Source organism: Pholis gunnellus (genome assembly GCF_910591455.1).
Source record: "Pholis gunnellus genome assembly, chromosome: 17".
NCBI classification, from domain to species: domain Eukaryota; kingdom Metazoa; phylum Chordata; class Actinopteri; order Perciformes; family Pholidae; genus Pholis; species Pholis gunnellus.
In genome coordinates, this window is record NC_136544.1 from 17,862,774 (window position 1) to 17,882,644 (window position 19,871).

Genomic DNA, 19,871 nt, shown 5'->3' on the forward strand with positions numbered 1-19,871 from the left:
TCTTTACACACTCGGATTTGAGTATCTTCTTCCTAAAGCCGTGCAAAGTCCCTCTTTGTATGTTTTGTTGCAAGATAAGCACGCGCCTCACAAACAAGGTCACTTCTTCTTCTTGTTATTCAGTTTGCTTTATTCCACCAGGATGATCCATCCGCTCTTTTTACGATAGCTACACCTGCATCCGTCAAGGTAAACAAACAAGTACCACTCAATGGTACAAGCATGATCTTCATCTATTGGTATTCCGTATAGACTGTACATATATGCAAATGAGGAACTCAGGTAGTGACCTGCTCGCTGACAGATCAGGCATGTTTTATCCCACTTTGATGGAAATGTGACCAAACACAGAATTGCATGGAATCTGAATAACTGAAAGCCCACTGAAGGTACCGTCAGCACAAATACTGAACAAAGGGTCATATAACCTGCCTGGTCCTGATTCTACAACCAAAACAACCGATAATGGGATATTTAATCCATTCTGCATGCTGTGGCTGTAAAACGTTTTGTATTTACAGCCATGCCAACACACTGATCCACACTGTTAAACCAATTAGAACAAGCGTTTGCACCATTAGATTCAGTTTTTATATTCTGCTGCATCCGGAGCCTTTAAGGTATCATCATATATTGATGGATGTGGATATTTATATATTTGTTTTGATGTGTGCCAATGATTAGTTAATTAACGTGATGAGAACATGTTACTGTCATTAATTCAGCTTTCATTTACAAGCTATTTGATGAAATAATTCAAAATCTTAATATTTCTTGTAACAGATGCACCTCATCTCTCCAAGTTTGACTATATGCATCTGAAGACTATGAAACAATGTGTCCACACACACACACACACACACACTAAATTGGAGCATGACCCGACCACACGAATATCAACTTCTAAAATCACTATTGTGATACTGAACAAAGTATCATTTATCGGCGTGTTATTTTCATAAGAGAGAGAAAAACATCTGTGCAACACCGTAACAGCATTGTGATTGGATGTCCATGTGCGTGCACATCTATATTAAAATCAACTCACCGTTCGGATGGCTCTGATCAAAATCAGGAAGAGTGACGATTTCTCTCCCAGCTAATCTTGGTGTATTTGCTTTGTCTGAAACACTAGATAAAGAAGAACAGGAAATGGCAGCAGGGAATAATAAAAATTCAATGAAGAAAACAAGGAACAAAAAAAGGAAATTTCACTCGTCCTCAACCGTTGATGGGTCTCCAGGTACACTGCGTACCATTGAGCAGTCCTGATGACAAGGGGGACACGGCCTCCAGCCAAAACCCCACACACACACACTTGACATAGGGATCCACCACATCTGCAGCCGGCCCACCTCCAACCCTCCTCCGCTGGTGCCTTGGATCACTGCTCATGTTGTCCAACACTGTTCCGCCTGGGAAAGATCTCAACTATCAATCTCCAAGCTGTCAGCCACGCTGACCCATTGCAACCCGGAGCGAATCCTGCAATTGAAATCAAACAGCCCTCCCTCTCTGCGGTGAAGGTCTGTTGCTGTCTTGCGCTGCTTTGAACATTACCCTGTGAAGGTTGATTGAGTGGTCAGGGGGAAAAAAATAGGGATAACAAACAAGCAGCGTGCATGTGAAATGAAGCTCCGCAGCAGATAGTAGAAAACAGGCAACTAATTGGCTGCTACAAGGAGGAGGACGAGATGAAGCTGATAGTAGGGCAGCAGGTTTTACAGTGGGTATCGGTACCTTATTTCTCAACGAATGACAACTGAGTCCTGCAGTGTTTATGAGCTTAATCATCAACAATTGCCCTGCTATAGGGAGACAGTCTTCAAGAAAATCATTTCAAATAACCTGCACAGTTGGCTGCGTTTGAACACAACCCAGCGTCTTCTCAATGGATTAAAATGACTTGCAGTTAAGAGGCTCATTATTCTTATCTCCGATGAGAGACCTCAGCTATAGCTGTGAGGCCTAGACACTCTCATAATCTGTTGTTACAGACAGGTTCATGTTGGTGACCTTTAGCTGTGCCAGCATATGCATATTATGCTTAGGGTCTTGCACCTCTCCGCGAGTACCTCTCCGTCTCTGTCTTCCTCTGGTTCTTCCCTTGAATTCCAACCGCTTCTTCCTGCCTTCTAAAATCAATTATTATTGATTTTTGCTGCACTCTCTGGGGTGGAGTCAAAAGAGGGGACAAAGGAGACAAAACCACGGGCGAATTGCTAAAGTAACTCCACTGTACCGTGGGGGGACTGGTGTTATCATGAGAGGAGTCAGATACTGGTTGGAGTCCATTGAAAAGCACTGTAGAATGAGAGATAGCGGCATCCTCTGCTTACCAGGACATTTCAAATGATTCATGAGGTGGATCTCGGCCAAGAGCTGACTGTCTGTCTTCTTTTATGGCACAAACCAACATTGCTGATACAGAAATAGAGAGCGGGAGACTAACATACTTCAAACTTTGGTTTAACAGCTGCTCTAAGATGACCTGCTGACTGGAAATCAGATGGGTGAGAGGGGAGACGGTGACAGATGCTTCCACATTCTGGCCTCTTCTGAATATGTTTGCCAGATGATTATGTGCTTACAGCATTCACTCCTGTATTAGACTGAACTGTTGACTGTCTCCAATGTCAACAATAATGTTTGCTTGAAAATACTGAAAATAAATAGGCCTTAAAGTACTAATCTGGAGTGCAAAGTATATATTTAAATTGTACACAATATGCACATTAACTACGTTTTTTCTGATGCCATATACCTTAATATTTTGAGAAGAAATAAGTTCACACTTTGCTGTGATGGTTGTCTCTGTGGTCCTTGCGTGTTGAACGTGTTATACAGTATGTGGTAGGATGAGGGTTAATGATGCGAGTGCCTCTTAATCGCTGATAACATTTAAGTCATAGTTCGCAAAGATTTGCCGGCTGCAGCTTCAAAATGAGTAATTAAAAGACATTAAGTGCTGGCCCTGTTCACATTTAAAGCATAATGGATCAATTAAAGAATTAGCAGTTGATGAATCACAGTGGCCTTAAACTGCTTTTTCTGATTGCTTATTAAAAACATCACTGGCGTCTGCAGCCATACAGTGTCGACACGTGGACGTCCCTTTTTGAGTGAAAACTGAGCTCAGACATGCTTGCATCTGCACATCCCAGCTCCTGGCCCCTCTAAAGAAAAGCTTTAAATAATAATCCTGCCCAGAAATGTATGAGGCGCTCATGTATCGCACAGCCTTGAGGTCTCTGCAGCGGCGAGACAACGAGCAGTGGATTTGTGTGCTCATACTTGCTTGGATCTAAACGAGATGAAAGGGCGATCTTTGCACATTAAGAATAAAAACACCTTCAAAAATGTTCCTCATGCTGCAACAGCACACCATCTGACAGCTGCGAAAACACAAACGCCTTTATGGAGACAGACTGTGGACAGTCTCGCAGATCTGAGATCTGAGCCCACTGTGGAGCGGTTACTCATTATCGGCTTCTCTTGACATCAATCAATCTTCAAGTTGGGGAATCGTAACACACAAAGCTTTGTGCAACTTCAATGTTAATTCTACTGTAATGTTTTTGTGTTTATGCTGCATCGGTGAGTCTCTATGAAGGAAGAGCTGCCTGTTGTAAGGAGGCAAGCTGGAGGAGAATTAGTTAGAGAAGCGCTCCCTCTAGTGGCCGAATCAACACACGCACACAAACAAACAAGACACCACTCAAACTTTTAACATTTTTAATCAGATTTTTAATTTTGTACTTGCATTGATAAACCAACAAAGTCTGTACACATTTGTCCTTTTGGTGAAAAAAAAAAAAAAAATGAAAAGTGCATACATGATAACAAAAGAGAAATAAATTAACATTGAAGATTTTTGACCCATTTTAATAAACTATGAATGTTAAACACTTTGCTCAGCTCGTAAAAAAATAGAAAAAACATTTTGAAATCAAGTGAAGAGGCAAATGTTAGAACAGAGGCCCGAATGTAACATTTAAAAAAACTGAGCCTGGTACAAGAAATACAGTAAAACAGCATTCATTCAATAAATGCACTCTATCTTACAAAATGCAATATGAATGAGACATAAAATCACAAGTAGAAGACAGAGAGGTCAAAGTGGAGCCGTGCTACGCGGTTAGCACTATGTTAGCTTAGGAGACATTAAAGTGAGACTCGTGACATTCGTTCATCACACAGAAAGATACAAACTATCATCACGGTTCCTTTTGCTTAAGGCTGCCGACAAGTTTCAGTATTTATTTGTAGTGTTTACACGTGAAAAAGAGTCCTTTCAATATTAAGGACAACACGCAGCTGTATTGCTGTAGTACTACAGTATCTGAAGGATTTTGGTATTTCAGTTTCAGTGGTTATTGCAACTTTGATTCAGTGGTAAAATTACACAAACATGTTGCAGATAATGTCGCGTCTTATCGTTCCACCGTGAACAAGTGGAACTTGTGTGACTCTGTAAACAAAACAACAATAAGTCAACGTGCAGGATTCTGTCATCTTAATCAGCGTGTTCTGTGCATTCAGAGGGACGCTCCTCCTCCAGCTGTCAAACGGTGATTTCTGACAAACTGACGGTTTTGAATAAAGAATAATATCTTTTTTAAATCACATCATGATTGCAATGATTGACTTGGCATTAATACTACAAAAACTTTTAACTGACAATGTCATTGTTCATTACATACTGTCATAAAAAAACTAAAAACGTATTATCTGTCTTTATTGCATTGAGCTATACTCATCTATTTATTTGAGTTGCCTTTATAGTGGAGACTGGCCACATCTTTGATGCAGCTGAGAACACACTGTTAGCACTGCATTAACGGAGGCTTTTCACTGTATACGCACACACACACACACGAGGCTATTGAGTCACCACAGAGAGCATCACATCCATCGTGTCGTCTCTGCTGGTGAACAACAGCAATCATAAACAGAAACAAAGGAACACCCAGAGAGCACAGATCAGCAGAATTATACAAAATAATAAAAAGAAATATACACATATGTATATATCCTAAACATTATATGGTAGAATGCTCAAAGAAGCGATGGCATTAAATACATATTTTTAAGTTGAATCTTTAACTGTACAGATGAAATATTCTGTAATTTACAATTTCTTAATATTGGAATGGTGTGCAAATGAAGCAATGGAATATACGGCCGTGCTCTACTTTACACGGCCTCTTGCATAGTTAATGAAATACATGCATGAGCATTTTCATGCAATATTGCATTCCTTAATCATTCTTAGCTTTGTACATTGACAAAAAAATATGAACAAAACAGACAATAACTGCAGTGAAGAACGCTAGAAAGATGATTCCTTTTCATGCGACGGCTATGTCTTTGGATCAATTGGACGTATTTATCTGGTTTATATAGTAGAGCACTCGTCTGGTCTTCGATGGAGCTCTTTTTGGTAATTCAAACCTCCGCTTCTTTCGCCGAATTGATAAACGAGACGGTTCTTGCTCTATTGTATTTTAAGTTCCTGTGCCAAAACACTGGACCACGGTGACATTGGGATTACATCACAGCTCTACAACAGACTACAGAACACCACCACGGTGCGTACTGAAAGAGCCAACTCATCTCACCTCACATGTCGTAGATACAAAAGAGTAACGTAGGCAATGTGGTGGCTATAAACATAGTTATGGATGAGGAGTGGTTGGGAACACAGGCTGCCGCTTTAAGATACAAGTTCAGCTTTAAGTTCTGTATAGAGAGAAATGTTCATTCATTCAGTCATTAGCGCCACAAAAAGGATTCGGATGGACCTCCATTTAAATATCATAAGCAATATACAGATGCCGTCTACTGATGCTTGTTTACATTGCCCCCAAAAAAACCACATGAAAACGTCTAAAGTCCGAATGCACTGGATGTTCGCTACATGTGATCCAACCGGTGTGGAGGAAAGGGGCGGAGGGGTGACGTCGTGATGAAGCTCTACAATGCAACTTCATGACGGACTTTAAAAAAACCATCCTGCCGTGCACAAGTTCCTGATAGATTATAATGAGTAGAAAAGAGCAGCTACAGGAGCAGCAGCACATTCAAACAGCAGCATGTTCTCTACACGCTCCATGGCAGTTTGAACACAGTAGCCGCTACGTTTCTAACGAGTGTAAAGAGTCCCGAAAGGTTTGGGGCGACTGGATGTGGCTGCTGGTTAACTGACAGAGCGAGGAGCAAACACATTCTGTCTTTATTCACAATGGATATTTCTACGGCCCTATTAGTACTCCCAGCTGTTTAACACTAAGCTTAAATTTAGAATTTGGGTTAAATATGTCATCTCATATTTACCTGCCAAAAGTGCATTGACGAACAACTTGTGAATTACAAGTAATATCCGATATTGTTCGTAGCATTCGACTTGCTATCTGACTGCTGTTTGCTCAAACCATGGACGGGCGACTGAAACAACATGCATGCGTGTTTAAATAGAGCGCTATTTCCTCTGAAACCATCTGAGAACAAACCTGGTAGATGCTACAGAGAAACAGTTTACATCTAGAAGTTAACGATTATGTTAATGTTAAAGTACTTACTAATGGCTGGACTTTTAATGGCATAACCAGAGTCATTCATTCATTAAAAACATACCCTGTGCTGGTGTCTAATGTATGGATATTGCAGTTGCATGAGGGGTAATCCTACAAAGATAATGCTGATTGTTCAAAACGAGGCCGGCCAGCATCAGCAGCATTCTGTCTGTTTACTGTAGAGGAAAGAAAGCCTGCGGTGTCTGGTAGTAAAGAGCATCCAGCCTACATATGCAGGTTCCAGAGACACAATAAACGGAGTTCTGGGACTATTTAATGGCTCATCGTATTTAGTTTCAGCCTGACGAAGCAAATAAAAAAAGACAACGTCTCCTCCAGCGAGGAACCACAGGTTATGAGAACCGCTGCAAACAAGTGTGCGGTCCCAGTTCTGAACATCAGCATTTGAAAATACGCTCATTTAAGAAATATCAACGCCAGCGGCACCGTGGTCTGCTCCAGCACCAGGTGTGGTAAAAAAGGGGCGATTCCTTAAAATGAGCCCTGAAACACCGAGATGAATTCACCGTTTTACCATTTCAAGTCTAAGGCCTGTTAACACGACTGAACGATATGTCTGGAACTCAGGACGTGGGAAAAATGAGATGTGTGTGTGTGTGTGTGTGTGTGTGTGTGTGTAAATGAAAACTACTTAACTATACAAAGTGCAAACAATACGACATTCCTACTCAGCGATGCATACAGTAGTAGACTACTATGTTGCCAAAGGCAATTATTTGTTTCCATGTAGAGTATTGAAAGGCGCTTAAGATCATTTTCATCTTGCTCATGGAAAAAAGAAATGAGTTACACACTATAGATGTAGTCAATACCTGTACAGACTTTAAAGGGTTTCATTCCAAAAACACTCCATCCCTTTGAGAAAAAAGTAGTTAACTTCAATAAACATCTGCTAAAATACATTTCTATCAAAAAAAGTACTAGTATTAAACAAAAATAAAGTTTTAAAATATTGGAAAAGCTGTCTCAATGCGTGAACTCTTTCACATCTCAAATCCTTGTTCCCGGGGTCATCACCTCCGAGTTTATATTCCTTTAATGTTCATAATCAGTCAGATCAAAACGACCGGTTATTTGTCTTTCCAGCTACGCGTCAATCTTCCAGACATGAAACTTGGAAGTTCCATAAAGTCTGCTCATGTCTTCAGACACACTACCCATGAACCAATGCATGTGTGTGGAGGAAGTGAAAAGCAGAGCAGGTTTTACTCACTAACGGTCAACTTGATCAATGAGAACTACTGCGAGCGCTTAGCCACTGTTATTTGGGAATGAAACTTGTGTGTGTGTGTGTGTGTGTGTGTGTGTGAGCATCAACCCAGTTTCAGTGTTTGTCCAGAGACTGTTTCTGATGTTACGCTTCTCACTACGGTTGAGTTTTAAATGCTTATAGAACAGCAGTGAGGTTTCAGCATCGACAGCCAGCTCATTTCCATCCTAATCTGCAGAGACGCAAACTATGCATTGTTGGTGCATACGAAGTGAAAAGGCTTCTTAAAGCGTTAATGTCTGTAAATGCATGAGCTGCTGCTTTTTAAAATCTGCTTCCGTCAGCAGGAAATCTTGCAAGCAAACTAAACTTAATGTTTGCAGCTTTTCGAAGATATAACAAGCCCCCCTGTCTGAGGGAAAGATAAATTGGATTTCAAGAATGCAACAGGGAATTCTGTCAGCTGTCATATAAGCCTCCAGTACAAGCAATCAAACAGGTTGAGCTGTACTGCTGAATGCATACGGCATGCTCATGTACCCTAAAGGCCAGAAAGCATCTAACTGTTTCGCTCCCATCAGATCCAGACCTCCTGCTCAAAAGGTGCAATGGGTAACGATACTCACAGATTTAAAATCTACCGACAAACTCTTTGGCACCTAAATGTGCAGAGGATGTACTTTCTCACCGGTCCCAGAAAGGAATCCTCAACGCTGGCCGCCAATAGTCAAACCTCAAAGCCAGCTGATGCAAAAGCATCACATCAGAAATGTGTCTCTTTACGAACACGTCTGGTGCTCGCTGAAACGTAGGCACAAAGAAAATAGCTGCGTTATGTAAGGTCAATGTAACGACGTGACTACGGGTTTATCATTGAGGCCTCTTCGTTGTACGTGCAGGAGATTGCATGCTTGACGACAGCTTTCGGGAAGAGGCCGTCCTTTCAAGAGGCTTCTTCCCGTTAGAGGGAGACTTGAGACTTACTTCAGAAGTGGAAGACTTGGACTTGCCAACGTTTAATAGAGTGCGACTGAGAGAGCTGGGGGGCTTGGAAGACGCCTTTGTCCCTGGCTTTGACTCGCCTCCGTGAGTCTCTGCGGAGGCCTGTGAAGACACGGCGGCCCCCGTCTTTCCAGCATCACCGCCGGCATCCTTGGCTTGTCCGTTCTGCTTGCATGTCCTCTCCGAGGCTTTTTTGCCAAGCAGGGTGCTTTTTCCCAAATCAGCCGACCGGCGGCTTTCCCTTTGTCGGAGGGCGCTCTTGAAGAAGGACAAGCCCTTTTCCTCAGACTTGCTGCCGCGCTGCAGGTCTCTGTTGGAGACGCTGGGCGAGCGCAGGCTCGTGACAGAGGAGCTGCTGCTGGAGCTCCTCACGGATCTCCTCTCGGGCCGGTTGCTTTCCCCGCTCTTACACAGGGACGAGCGGGCTACCAAGCTGCCTCGGAGGCCGTCGACCAGGGGGCTGGTGTGCATGGAATCTCTGCTGTAGCTCCTTTCCACCAGCCTTTTGCGACCACTCATGGAGCTTTTCTCGGCGACGCTGGAGTTCTTCTTTGCAGTCGGCGATGGAGAAGCGGAGGACTGAGGTGTGGAGCGGACGACGAATGGCTTACGTTGTGGCGTTACGGCTACAGGTTGAGCTGCCTCCTTTGTTTTGGAGGGGGTTCCACAGGGTGTAGAGGTGCTTTTCTTGGCGTTTACACTCTTTTCTTTAGTATTGCTCGCCTTTTTGCCTTTCACGGGAGTACTGGAAGACGTCTCAGCGGTGCAGGACTTATGGGTTGAGCACAAACGTTTCTTGGAGGTTTTCTCTTGCTCCACTTTGCCGGAGCTCTTTGAGGAGCCTGTGATTTCTGCCTTTGAGGCAAATCCTCCGATACTGCTCTTACGTTTCTGTTCTTTGGAGGGAGTAGCTTGGGCGGGTAGAATGTTTTGGTCTATAGCTGTTATCTGGTTGTTGTTCTCAGTTGCCTCATTTTTGGTGCTCTTCTTGTCCGTTGGAGTGGGAGCCCTGCAGTACATGTCTAGGAAACTGGTATTGTTGTCCTGGTCACTGAAGTTGCTCTCCATCATAGACAGGGGAGTCCTGCTGCCAAAGTAGCGTTCGTGTCTACTGTAGCTGCCAAAACAGGAAGTGGAAACTTTGTCATCGCAGGCCTCTCCTATCCTCTCCAGAGGAGGGGAACATCGAGAGTCCAGGGAGAACCGTGAGGGCGAGTTGGATCTCATGTGCAGCTTCGCAGAGAGAGACCAAGAGGGCTTTATGCCGCTATCGTTGAATGCTAAAGGGCTGGCGATGGACGACCTGGAGGACACGCTCTGACGCTGAATGCTCCTCACAAAAGGGCGGACCGAGAATCCTCCTAAAACAAAGAAACATTCAAAAAAAGAAATGTTGTTAGAAACCCTCAATGAATACATTTACAACAACAACAACAACTGTATTTAACTACATTTTCTAATTTGTTCCAAAAGTAATTTGAAAATCTTTAGCAAACTTAAGTTTGTACATAACTTTAATAAATGAGTAAATAAGGATGCAAGTCTCTCGTTCCCTTTTCCCAATAAATTTCCTCTGAATGTCACAAGTCCCCTGAGTTGATTGGAGGGTTATTCAGATCACCTGTTGTGCAGAATGTGGGGGATCGGCTCCTAATTAAGAATTGAGAGCAGCTTGGTGCATTTCTCCTCTTGGCCAATCAGCGTGTGATGACGCCCTTTAACCAGGGCTGAAGAGAGGACATTCTGACTCTTCCTAGACTTAATGCAGACATCAGTTCATCCACACACTCTGGTCTTTGGGCTAATTTGACATTTCTTTGTTGCTTTAGTGTTTCTGATTTAGTTTGATTTTGAGTTTGCTCACCCGACGCCCGCAGGCTTTATTCTGTTACCTAAACCCTTTTATAGCATTTTTTTTTTTATTATCGAAAATAATTGTGAGATTTGTTTCTCAAACATTTCTGTTTTATGTGGTTGGGAACTGGCTCTCAGGTTTCTTCCCGATCAGCTGAAATCTTGAGAATCTGTTCCGCCACAATGACCACCAGCAATACAATAACTTCTGCTAAGTACCGATGCATTAAAACATATTAGGAGTTTTAAAAAACGGTTGTATAGCTAAATATATTACATAATTTGGCAGCATTATCCATAGCGATGTATGTGAAAGTTGTAGTAAAGTAGCAGTTTGCCTGGCCAACATTGTTTTGGGACTCTGACTGTTAAACAGAGCCCACGTTCATATTAACCACAAACATAAGCCCAACAGGCCAACACCGTCTCTCTTGGGACCCACTCGCTGTGTCAGGTTTCCAACAGCACAGAGCTGTCGAGCATGTTCTCCTTTCTCATCCAGTCAGAGTCCCTGACTATAAACATCTCTGGGAAACCTTGGTGGCATCTTTAGATTCCAACAGAAACAGTGTCAGTGGAAGGAGAATTTTCACTTCGTACAAAGGTTTGTGTTGCTCATTTTAAAAAAGCAAAGCTGTCCGTTTGAAGCCATTTCCTTTCCTCATGTTGGTCTACAACTGGTCTGCCACATGTGTTGGTTTTGGTCTTCTGAATATTAAATACTCCAGTCTCATCTGGTGGACGGATGGTTTTGGTTTTATAAAGATCAGAATCACACGCTAGCTCTGACCTTTTGTGCTTCTGTTAGAAACATGAAACTGAAAATAAGAGTCAGAGGCCAGCAGCAGTTCACGTGTAGTGAAAACAAGGCAGCACCACAGAGAATTACAATGAGACACCTGTAAACACTGTCTCACCATCGTCTTCACTACGCTCTACTGGAAACTCCACCGACTCAGCCAGCGATGCCAGAGAGGTGCGTCTGGATGAGGCTCCAGAGGCCAAGCTAGCAGGCCGACTGCCGGGTAACCTGTTGATCCAGTGGTCACACAGCGAGGAACTGGTGGAGCCTGTGTTAAGACAATAAACACTCTAGTTTCTTTCAGAGCCACGGTGAGGTGTCATCACGGCAAAATTCAGTACTGACCAGCAACAGAGCTGTTGGCCGACCAGGAGGGAATAACCGTCCTGCGCTGGTAGAACAGTATGTAGGCCGTCTGCTGACACACGTCGTCGTCCGCTACTGGTGAAACCTCACTGTCATCGAAGCAGTACCACTGACCGTCAATGGAGTTCTTACAGTAGGCTGCGAGTGCGAAGGGAAGAATGGGTTAAAAATGGATGAACACATAACTATACAGTCTTGATTCTCATACATTTGAACCGGAACATTTGTTCACAGCGTTACCTGTGTAGTGGCCTCCGTGCATGTTCCCGTGGTGGTTGCACACAGCATACAGGTCATACAGGTAGTCATCGGGGTTTCTTCCCAGGCCATAAGGGCGCCTCCAAGGTGACCAATGGGAGGGTAAACTCCAGCTGCTCTGGCTTCTCTTAACCACATGAGGGGCCATGTCCATGCCCATCAGTGGGAACCTCACCATGTTCTGCATCTTCACCCTCCGGTCCCCCTCCTGAGACAGAGTTCAGGATTAGAACATCGGTATTTATCGACTGCAGCCTATCGCACTTCAGTCGGGTCTCACTTTATTTGGGGTTTGATGAAAAGTACACAGTAGCTACAACCATTACTAAGGACCTTTTAGCTGCTTGATTAACTGTTTTTGAGTGGCAGCCAGCTCTTTTCTTACATTTAAGATAAACTTCATCAAACCTTTAACAGGATACATGCTTCAGAAAAGAGAATGAAATCTCTTAAACTCCCCGAGTGGGGCTGGGCATCGTTTAAAATGTTTAAATGTTGGTGCAAACACGGTATCGGAGTTTCAGGACCAATAAAAATGTTTTGCCTTTTTTGCATGTCATATCCCTACTGTATATAGAAAAGCAACATCTTAAAGCAAAAATAAAAACTAGAGCGGTTCTTGTTCTTGATACAGACAGTAGATGTGAACAGTGTTTGGTTGAGCTAGAATACCTGTCTGAACCTCTTGAGATGCAGTATGAGCACATCCGGCAGCGTCCACAGGCTGAGCTTAATGCGGCCCTGCTGCAGCTGCTTGCAGTGGGGACAGCGCCAGGCGTCGTCTGGGGCCAGCTGAAACACACACACACACACACACACACACACACACACACAGAGCCAGGCAGCAGCCATCAAGGACGAGCTCCCACCACACCACTTATGAAAGAGGCCTCACACGGGACAAGGCCCTGAGCTTTCCTCCTCAACACAAACCACAGTGTATATGCGGGCCTCTGCTCAGTATTTTCCAAACATAGCGCTCGGAGTCAAATACACAGTAAGACCACGGAGTGAGAGAATGAAACACTGGTGGAGGAGGAGACATGCGAGGCTGTACTTCAAAATATACTTCCCACTGACATGTGCAAAAGGCAAATTTAGGATGTATTGTCTAATGTCAAACTACTGACTGTGCTGTCAGCGGTCACAGTGTTACCTGCTCCTCCTTGGTGTAGAGCTGAAAGCACTGAGCGAGGGTGCAGGCCTGCGGCTGATGATGCTGTTCCCTGTGCAGATACACACTCTCCGCATCAGGAATGTACTCCTCCTCAGTGTGTCCGAACAGACTGTGGGAACACGGAGCGCAGTGCTTTCATTCAACAGCAGAGTCACGCGGGGATCCTACGATCTGCTTTGAGCTGCTGCTCAATCTGCTCATCAGTGAAGTAGTCAAATATTTCAAGACAGTTTGTCTGACACATCACACACTAATCCAGTTTGTCCTCTGATATAATAATAATAATTGAAACAATTTACATATGATAATCAGACTCCTGAACTGTGTAGTATTGGATCTTGCACAGGGGAGCAGCAGCATTGAAAGGCAGCTGAGAACAGCTTCACAAAGAGTACAGGTCTGAGGATTAATTCAATGTCTGCGGGGATTTTCCAAAGACTGATGAACTACACATGACTCGTGATCAAGATGCGACTTCCATTTGACCATTAACGGGTGTGTATATGTGTGCTAACCACATGAAGTAATTAGCTTAAGGGAGGAAATAAGAGCGAACATGTTGTTGAACTTCAAACTCTGGTGCTTCAAAAGACGTCTAGTCCTGTAAAATGGCTCCTGTGAGGATTTGCTTAACTCGACAGTTCCTGCAGAAGTCCTGCATAATGCAGTGACTGCCGTCATCAGTTCTTTTGGCCTCGCCGTAAACTGCAAAGCTGTTTTCTTAACTGGCACATGAAGCTGCAGTGATGTGTGGGCAGCACGCTTATGTTTTAAGTTGATTCCTTGTAAGTCAATGAGCAGTCCCATCGTGTTGAGAAACAGGATTTGATGACGTGTCGTGGCTGTGACACACACACACACCGCTGCAAGATTCAGGCCTGTTTATTATTATTATTTGTTTTCCGTTAAAACTGATCCTATCACCTCAGCTGTGCTTTCTACATAACTGCTCACACGGACTGTCTTGTTTAGGCACGGCCTTCAATAAAATGACAGTAATGACACCTTCAACGTCACGTCTACAAAGCAAGTTATTAAAATGAACAGCGTGGTTTGGTGTGATTTAGTGTACGCTGTCTAGTTACCGATGAAGATTACAGCAAACAAATGTCAACACCTGGTTGTATTCTGCAGAACAAACAAACTGTCGATAAAAGTAAACTTATCGATAATGAATCTTTTTCACTCACTAGTCCTTGGTCTCCTTGTCCCACTCCACCACAATCTTCACGTGTGGCGGCCCCCCTTGTCCGCAGGACTTGTATGCTCTGTAGTGGAAACAATGATAGTGGGAGGCAAACATTGAGGCGGGTGACATTTCTGATGGGATTTCATGTACAGTATGTCACTGTAGGCTAGAAAGAAAAGCAAAGTCGAGTGTTCCATAATCTACATGCAATTACAAGACATTGAAAACGGGATCAGTGTGAAGGAAGTTTCTTTAGAAGATGGTTTATGGTAAATGAAATCATTTTCACTCTGAAAGAGCAGCAGTAAATTAAAAGTTAATATATTTCTGCAGTTATGGATTTGTGTGTAAAACAGGCAATAATATATACGGAGAGATTCTAGTCGTCATGTAAGAACCTATTAATCAGTCACAGCTTTGATTCATGCACCTCTACTGAGCAACAACGTCGGGACTTGTTTTGTTGCAAACTTATGTCGGTAATAAACCAAACGTGCTGAACTAGCGTTTTTACAAACAGTTTAAATCATGTTTGGGCACGTCACCAAAGCAGTGATGGTGCGAGTGTTCACAGAGAACATCAACCAGATGGATGTCATTGTTACATCATCTCGTTAACTACGGTCTTTACCCTTTTAGTGCATGTGTACAGTGGTTGTTTGGAAGAGGTACAAATCAAGATGGAAACAAGTAAAATACATTTGATTCAATATCAATATGCAAATTAAAATAGATTCTAGTATTGTTAAACAAAAATCTGTGTAAATTTGCCTCATAACATCTACATTTTACTGACTGTTTTCCACCTTTTCAACACGAATGGCTGTTAAAGGCATTATTCTGTCAATAGGGTGAGATTTATGGAAGCATACACAGATGTACACGTGTGTGTAAAAGACTTAAAAATCACAATATGACATATAGAAACAGCAGAACTGACCTGTCCACGGTTGGGTGACAGAGTGGTCGCTCGTCTTGGGGGAGGAGGTAGGTGATACCGACGACGCCAACCACCCGGAGACTGAAAGGTCCGACCTACGCAGAGACACCATTGTTAGTGCGTCGAGCTTATTAACAACACGGTGTAATCAGAAAAACAGGGAAGCCCATTAATCATTTCACTAATAGTAACGTCACTCGTTTTGGAAGCTCATATTTTGTTTGTTTTTCCATCCGCTGACTGTGTGTAGTATCAGCTTATTTACTGCAACAGCGTGTTCCTCTTCCTACCTGAATGTAGACCCCCGGTCTCAGAAGATGACGCATTTTCTCCAGGATCTCTTTCTGTAGAGCGTCCCAGGTCACAGTGCGCTCCATGTACAGTACAAACGGCAAGCCGAACCTAAAACAACACCATGTGCAAAGCTTTAGTAGCTCTTATGAACACCACCGATAGCACATTAACCCACTGCTTCCATTATTCTGACCTGGATATTGTGTTAAAATGATTCCCTAATCTTTATTATTAGTACCTCTTTCCTTGGTGGCCGGTACAAGCCCTGTTACACACCAGAAGGATCATTTTTTCTGGTCCCAGGTTTTTGTTGGGCGATGCAGTTAAAGGGGTCACGGCCCCTTGCATGAAAGACGAAGTCCTGCTGATTTCTGTCCCATATTTTAAGTTGTTATGATTCAGGTTTGCCAGAAGACTTCCTGTGAAAGACACACACAAGGCTCGGTATAAATTTAATGTGGGGGAAAAAAATCTGAAGAATTGCTGACATATTAAGTACAATTCACCTCTTTTTGTGCGTATGTTTTCCAGTTTGAAGGTCTCTGGTGTCTCAAAGGCAAATATCGAATCGCTCTCTTGGATGATGTCAAGATCATCGTCATCATCGCAAAATGAACGATGAAAGCCATCATAGTACATTTCAGTCAAAACAAACTGAAAGAGAAGAAAAGAGTTCATTTAAACATGTAGTGTCCACTTTGTTGAATGTTTCATACTTTCAAGATAAAATAACATTTACTCTGGTGGCATTTTCATCCGGCCAGCTGTAATCAATGTTAGCACTCAGCTGTTGTAGCCCTAAGGACAACTGTGTTTAAAAATCTCTTTCTCTGTATTTAGTGCTGCTCAGAGGTAGAACTGGCTTCAGGAACAGTGAGCGACCATCGTGTGACGGTAACGTGGCCTCACTGTGAGACCCCGAGCCGATAGGAGACCAGAACAGTACCTGGTCCATTGGGATCTTGGTCTCACGCGCCACGGCATCTCTGAGGCGATAGACGGTGCTGTTGAGGGGAACAGCAACTCCAATCCTCATACAGTGAGAGTACTTCCCCTGGTACACCACCGTCACATACAGGGGCCTGGCAGAAACAGATCAAATACTTTACGTAAGCAAGGCTGCTCCCGCTGTCAAGCCGTGGTTCACATTCATTCTAGTGGGAAGATGTGAGAAGCTTATTTCCCCCCTTCTTCACATTTTTTTTTCTGAACTGACGACACTCCTGAAATGAACTCCACGGATCACACCTCGTGCTCCAGAGAGGAACTCACCGTGTGTGCGGCAGTGGGATCGGTAAGGAGATGCAGAGGAAGGGATCGAACGTATTGCTTTGCTTTTGGCAATGTGGGCAAGTAAGAGAAGACCTGTTGGGGAAAAAAATGCAATCCCTTAATACAACAGAGGGATAACGTGGCCATACTGGTTAAAAAGTGTTACTGGATATAAAGCGTACTTGTACTGAGCCTGAAATAGTTCTTGTACAAAAGACCCAGCAGACAGAGGGGGAGATGGCCCCTCTAAGCTTCGATCGTCTTCTTCAATGGGTGGCTGAACAAACACAAACAGGTTTTACGCGTCAGAATCACAAGTCATAAATAATACCAGCAGGAAAAACAAGACCAGGCAAGTCTAGATCAGCAGGAATGTGAATGCAGCCCATTTGTAAAGATGCACTGAGTGACCGGAATCATTGAAACACCTGTGAGTTACAATGTCCTGCAATAACATCTGGGATAACTATGTTTTAGCTTCCCAGGTACAAAGGATTGAATGGCTGAGCAATAAGAGGGGAATCGGCCACATGCAATCACTGCTTTTCACTAAAAACAACAGCCGATGCCCCATAACAGGTCTTCTAAACACACCTTTATAGCAGGCCTGATGTTGGGGTTGACGGTGTTGAGGTCCTCGTGTACTCTGTCCAGCAGCCACAGCAGAAACTCCTGAGCGTCGTGCTGAGCATTCCCTTTAAACTGGGTGGCATTCTTCGACACAGCATTCTGCAACAAACAGCACGGGTCAAAGGGTTACGAGGCATGCAATGTCTCAGCCCTGTTTATCCTGGAATGAACTTAGATATGTTGATCATAAAGTGTATTTTATTTTTTAACATGTATGTAGCAGTGTTGTGGGTAAGTACTGATCATGCATTTACCTTAAAATCCCTGCTATGCTGCGGGGTGTACTCAAACGTCCACAGAGCCCGCACAAGTCCTGACAGCTGCTCTGTAACTTCTCCTTTGGACAGAGGACCCTTCTTCTGCAGATGCACGCCATTTGTCTTTAGTTTGCCCTCCTCCGGCTCCTCGCCTTTGTAGTGCTCCAGAACCAGGTACTCGGCAAAGAGTTCCGTGTTGCTGAGGCACTGCAGAACCGCGTTCATGAAGCAGGTATTCCCGTGGTTTTTGAGGCCCGACACTCCGGGAACTCTCTCTCCTGACAGGAAACTCGCGAGGTCCCCATCGTCCATGGGCACATCTTTGCTCCCAGGTGTGAAAGTTGAAAAGCCGCCATCGTCTTTGTCATCTTCTGCTTGCACTTCAGATCCAACGTGGGATAACGCCGTCAGTGTCCTCAGGACTCTGCTCATAAAACTGCCAACAGAGCGGACAGAGCCTCGCCTGAAAAGCTTCTTGCTGAAGCTCGACTTCTTGTCCTTGATTGCGGCTTTGCAAGACATGATTCCTCTTCCACTGGACAACTCAGACAGATGTGCTGTGAAGAAGAAGAGCCATCTCCCCGGCTGCTCTCTGCTGCTCCATCTCAAAACATGTAGTCAGCACTGACTGCTGGCAACGCCAGGTGTGTTAGCTGACCTTAGCTAGTAATGCCATTTTAGTTGAGTGGTCTTCTTCTCAAGCATGCAGCTGTAACTGTGTAATGTCACTTAACGTTAGAATCTCGTGCGCTACAACCTTGCCAACAAACCGCCCAAGGCCAATTACCTAATTACTTAAGAAGCGTAACAGATGCATTGCTACGGTCTGTTATTGATGTCTGCAACTTGCTCCAGAGTTACCTTGTTTTAGCGGTTTACCGTCCTGCAGCAATGAATCAACATCAGTTATACTGAAAGCGAAGGCAGCAGTGTTAGCTACTTAGCTAACGCTGGCGCTAGCTACAATAACAACAAGAGCAGCAGAAACGGCAACCGACCGGTTCGGCCGAGATGTCCATGTTCAACCAGAAACTGATAGTCCGCCATGATTTGCAGGATATGACGGTTGAAGTAGAAAGCGTGTCCAAAATGTGCTTAACCTCGCATTTGTCACATATTTAGAGGCATATTCGGGCTAAGCTAACAGCAGAATCGTTCTACTTCTTCTTCGTCTTCTTCTTGTTCATGTTTGTTTTGGCAGCTGGTGAGCTGGTTTACCACCACGTTAGCGCCCCCTGCTGGACTGGAGTAAAAGCAGCAGCCTGGCAGTACTGCAGCCAGATTCTCGTTGTACCGTCGCTGCTCTCACTAACCCCGTTTATTTTTAATCATTTAAATGTAGACCTAGCCAGCCATGTTATTGGACAATAATTTAATTGTGCAGACTGATTAATGAACAAATGTTATCTTTTTTTTGTTTTACAGCTGCATTACTTCAAGGAAAGAAATCTGCAGCACCGCATCACCTTAATCAACAATATATAAATGAATAATATTTATCCTCAAATAATTCATTGCCATGACTTTGAATAGGCTGTTCTCTTATCCTGTTCATACTTAAAGCTACGAAAAGAAATGCACTTGAATTTGCACATAACGGTGAGCCAGGACAGCTAACATGCTTTGAACTACTCACCATGGTGATAGACTCAGATATATCTTCTTATTTTCAGCTGCAGATATATTTGGCCAATAAACCAGATTGTTGAGATGGTCAATCAAGAGTCCACAATGTGTTTGTTTTAGAGGTGGCCTGCACCTTTCACTGAGGAAGCCTTTACGAGCAAGTTGATTTAAAACCAACCACTCCTACATATCATCTGAGAGCTGGTTATTGTTCAGACTACTTGTTTTCATATTTGGCAGCCTATAGGACACACTTGTGAGAGGGAGTCAACCACTTGGGATGCCCCACAAGGAGGCTACGCGGCTTGAAAGGTACTGTGGTGTCTCTCTTATCATTGGCAGTCACCAGGTGTAAGTGTATATGTATATAAGAGAGTGACGTGGTGATGACGTGTAAA

At 43.6% G+C, this 19,871-nt stretch overlaps 1 protein-coding gene across 2 annotated transcripts; it reads right to left on the minus strand.

The window, feature by feature from the left end:
* Positions 1–3,721: 3,721 nt before the first annotated feature.
* usp31 (ubiquitin specific peptidase 31) lies at positions 3,722–18,883 on the minus strand. Of its 2 annotated transcripts, XM_079178408.1 has the most exons (16): positions 17,845–18,883; positions 17,555–17,689; positions 17,143–17,237; positions 16,961–17,053; positions 16,635–16,770; positions 16,195–16,342; positions 15,927–16,107; positions 15,685–15,796; positions 15,395–15,489; positions 14,456–14,533; positions 13,245–13,374; positions 12,761–12,880; positions 12,071–12,296; positions 11,810–11,968; positions 11,580–11,732; positions 3,722–10,169 (listed from the first exon to the last, which is right to left on the minus strand). In XM_079178408.1, the coding sequence occupies exons 1-16, from the start codon at positions 18,367–18,369 to the stop codon at positions 8,677–8,679; spliced, it is 3,879 nt and encodes a 1,292-aa protein (XP_079034534.1). In that variant the 5' UTR covers positions 18,370–18,883; the 3' UTR covers positions 3,722–8,676. The 2 variants fall into 2 exon arrangements, with proteins under 2 accessions (XP_079034534.1, XP_079034533.1); XM_079178407.1 differs by having other exon boundaries at positions 15,927–16,342.
* Positions 18,884–19,871: the final 988 nt, after the last annotated feature.

What these genes read in the sequence shown, in the direction of transcription:
- usp31 (XM_079178407.1), bottom strand. Translation starts at nt 18,369, where the DNA reads ATGTCTTGCAAAGCCGCAATCAAGGACAAGAAGTCGAGCTTCAGCAAG. An exon ending in AGCATAGCAGGGATTTTAAG is followed by an intron (nt 17,690 to 17,844) that starts GTAAATGCATGA and finishes TGTTTGTTGCAG; the next exon opens with AATGCTGTGTCGAAGAATGC. An exon ending in TGTCACCCAACCGTGGACAG is followed by an intron (nt 14,534 to 15,394) that starts GTCAGTTCTGCT and finishes TTTCCACTACAG; the next exon opens with AGCATACAAGTCCTGCGGAC.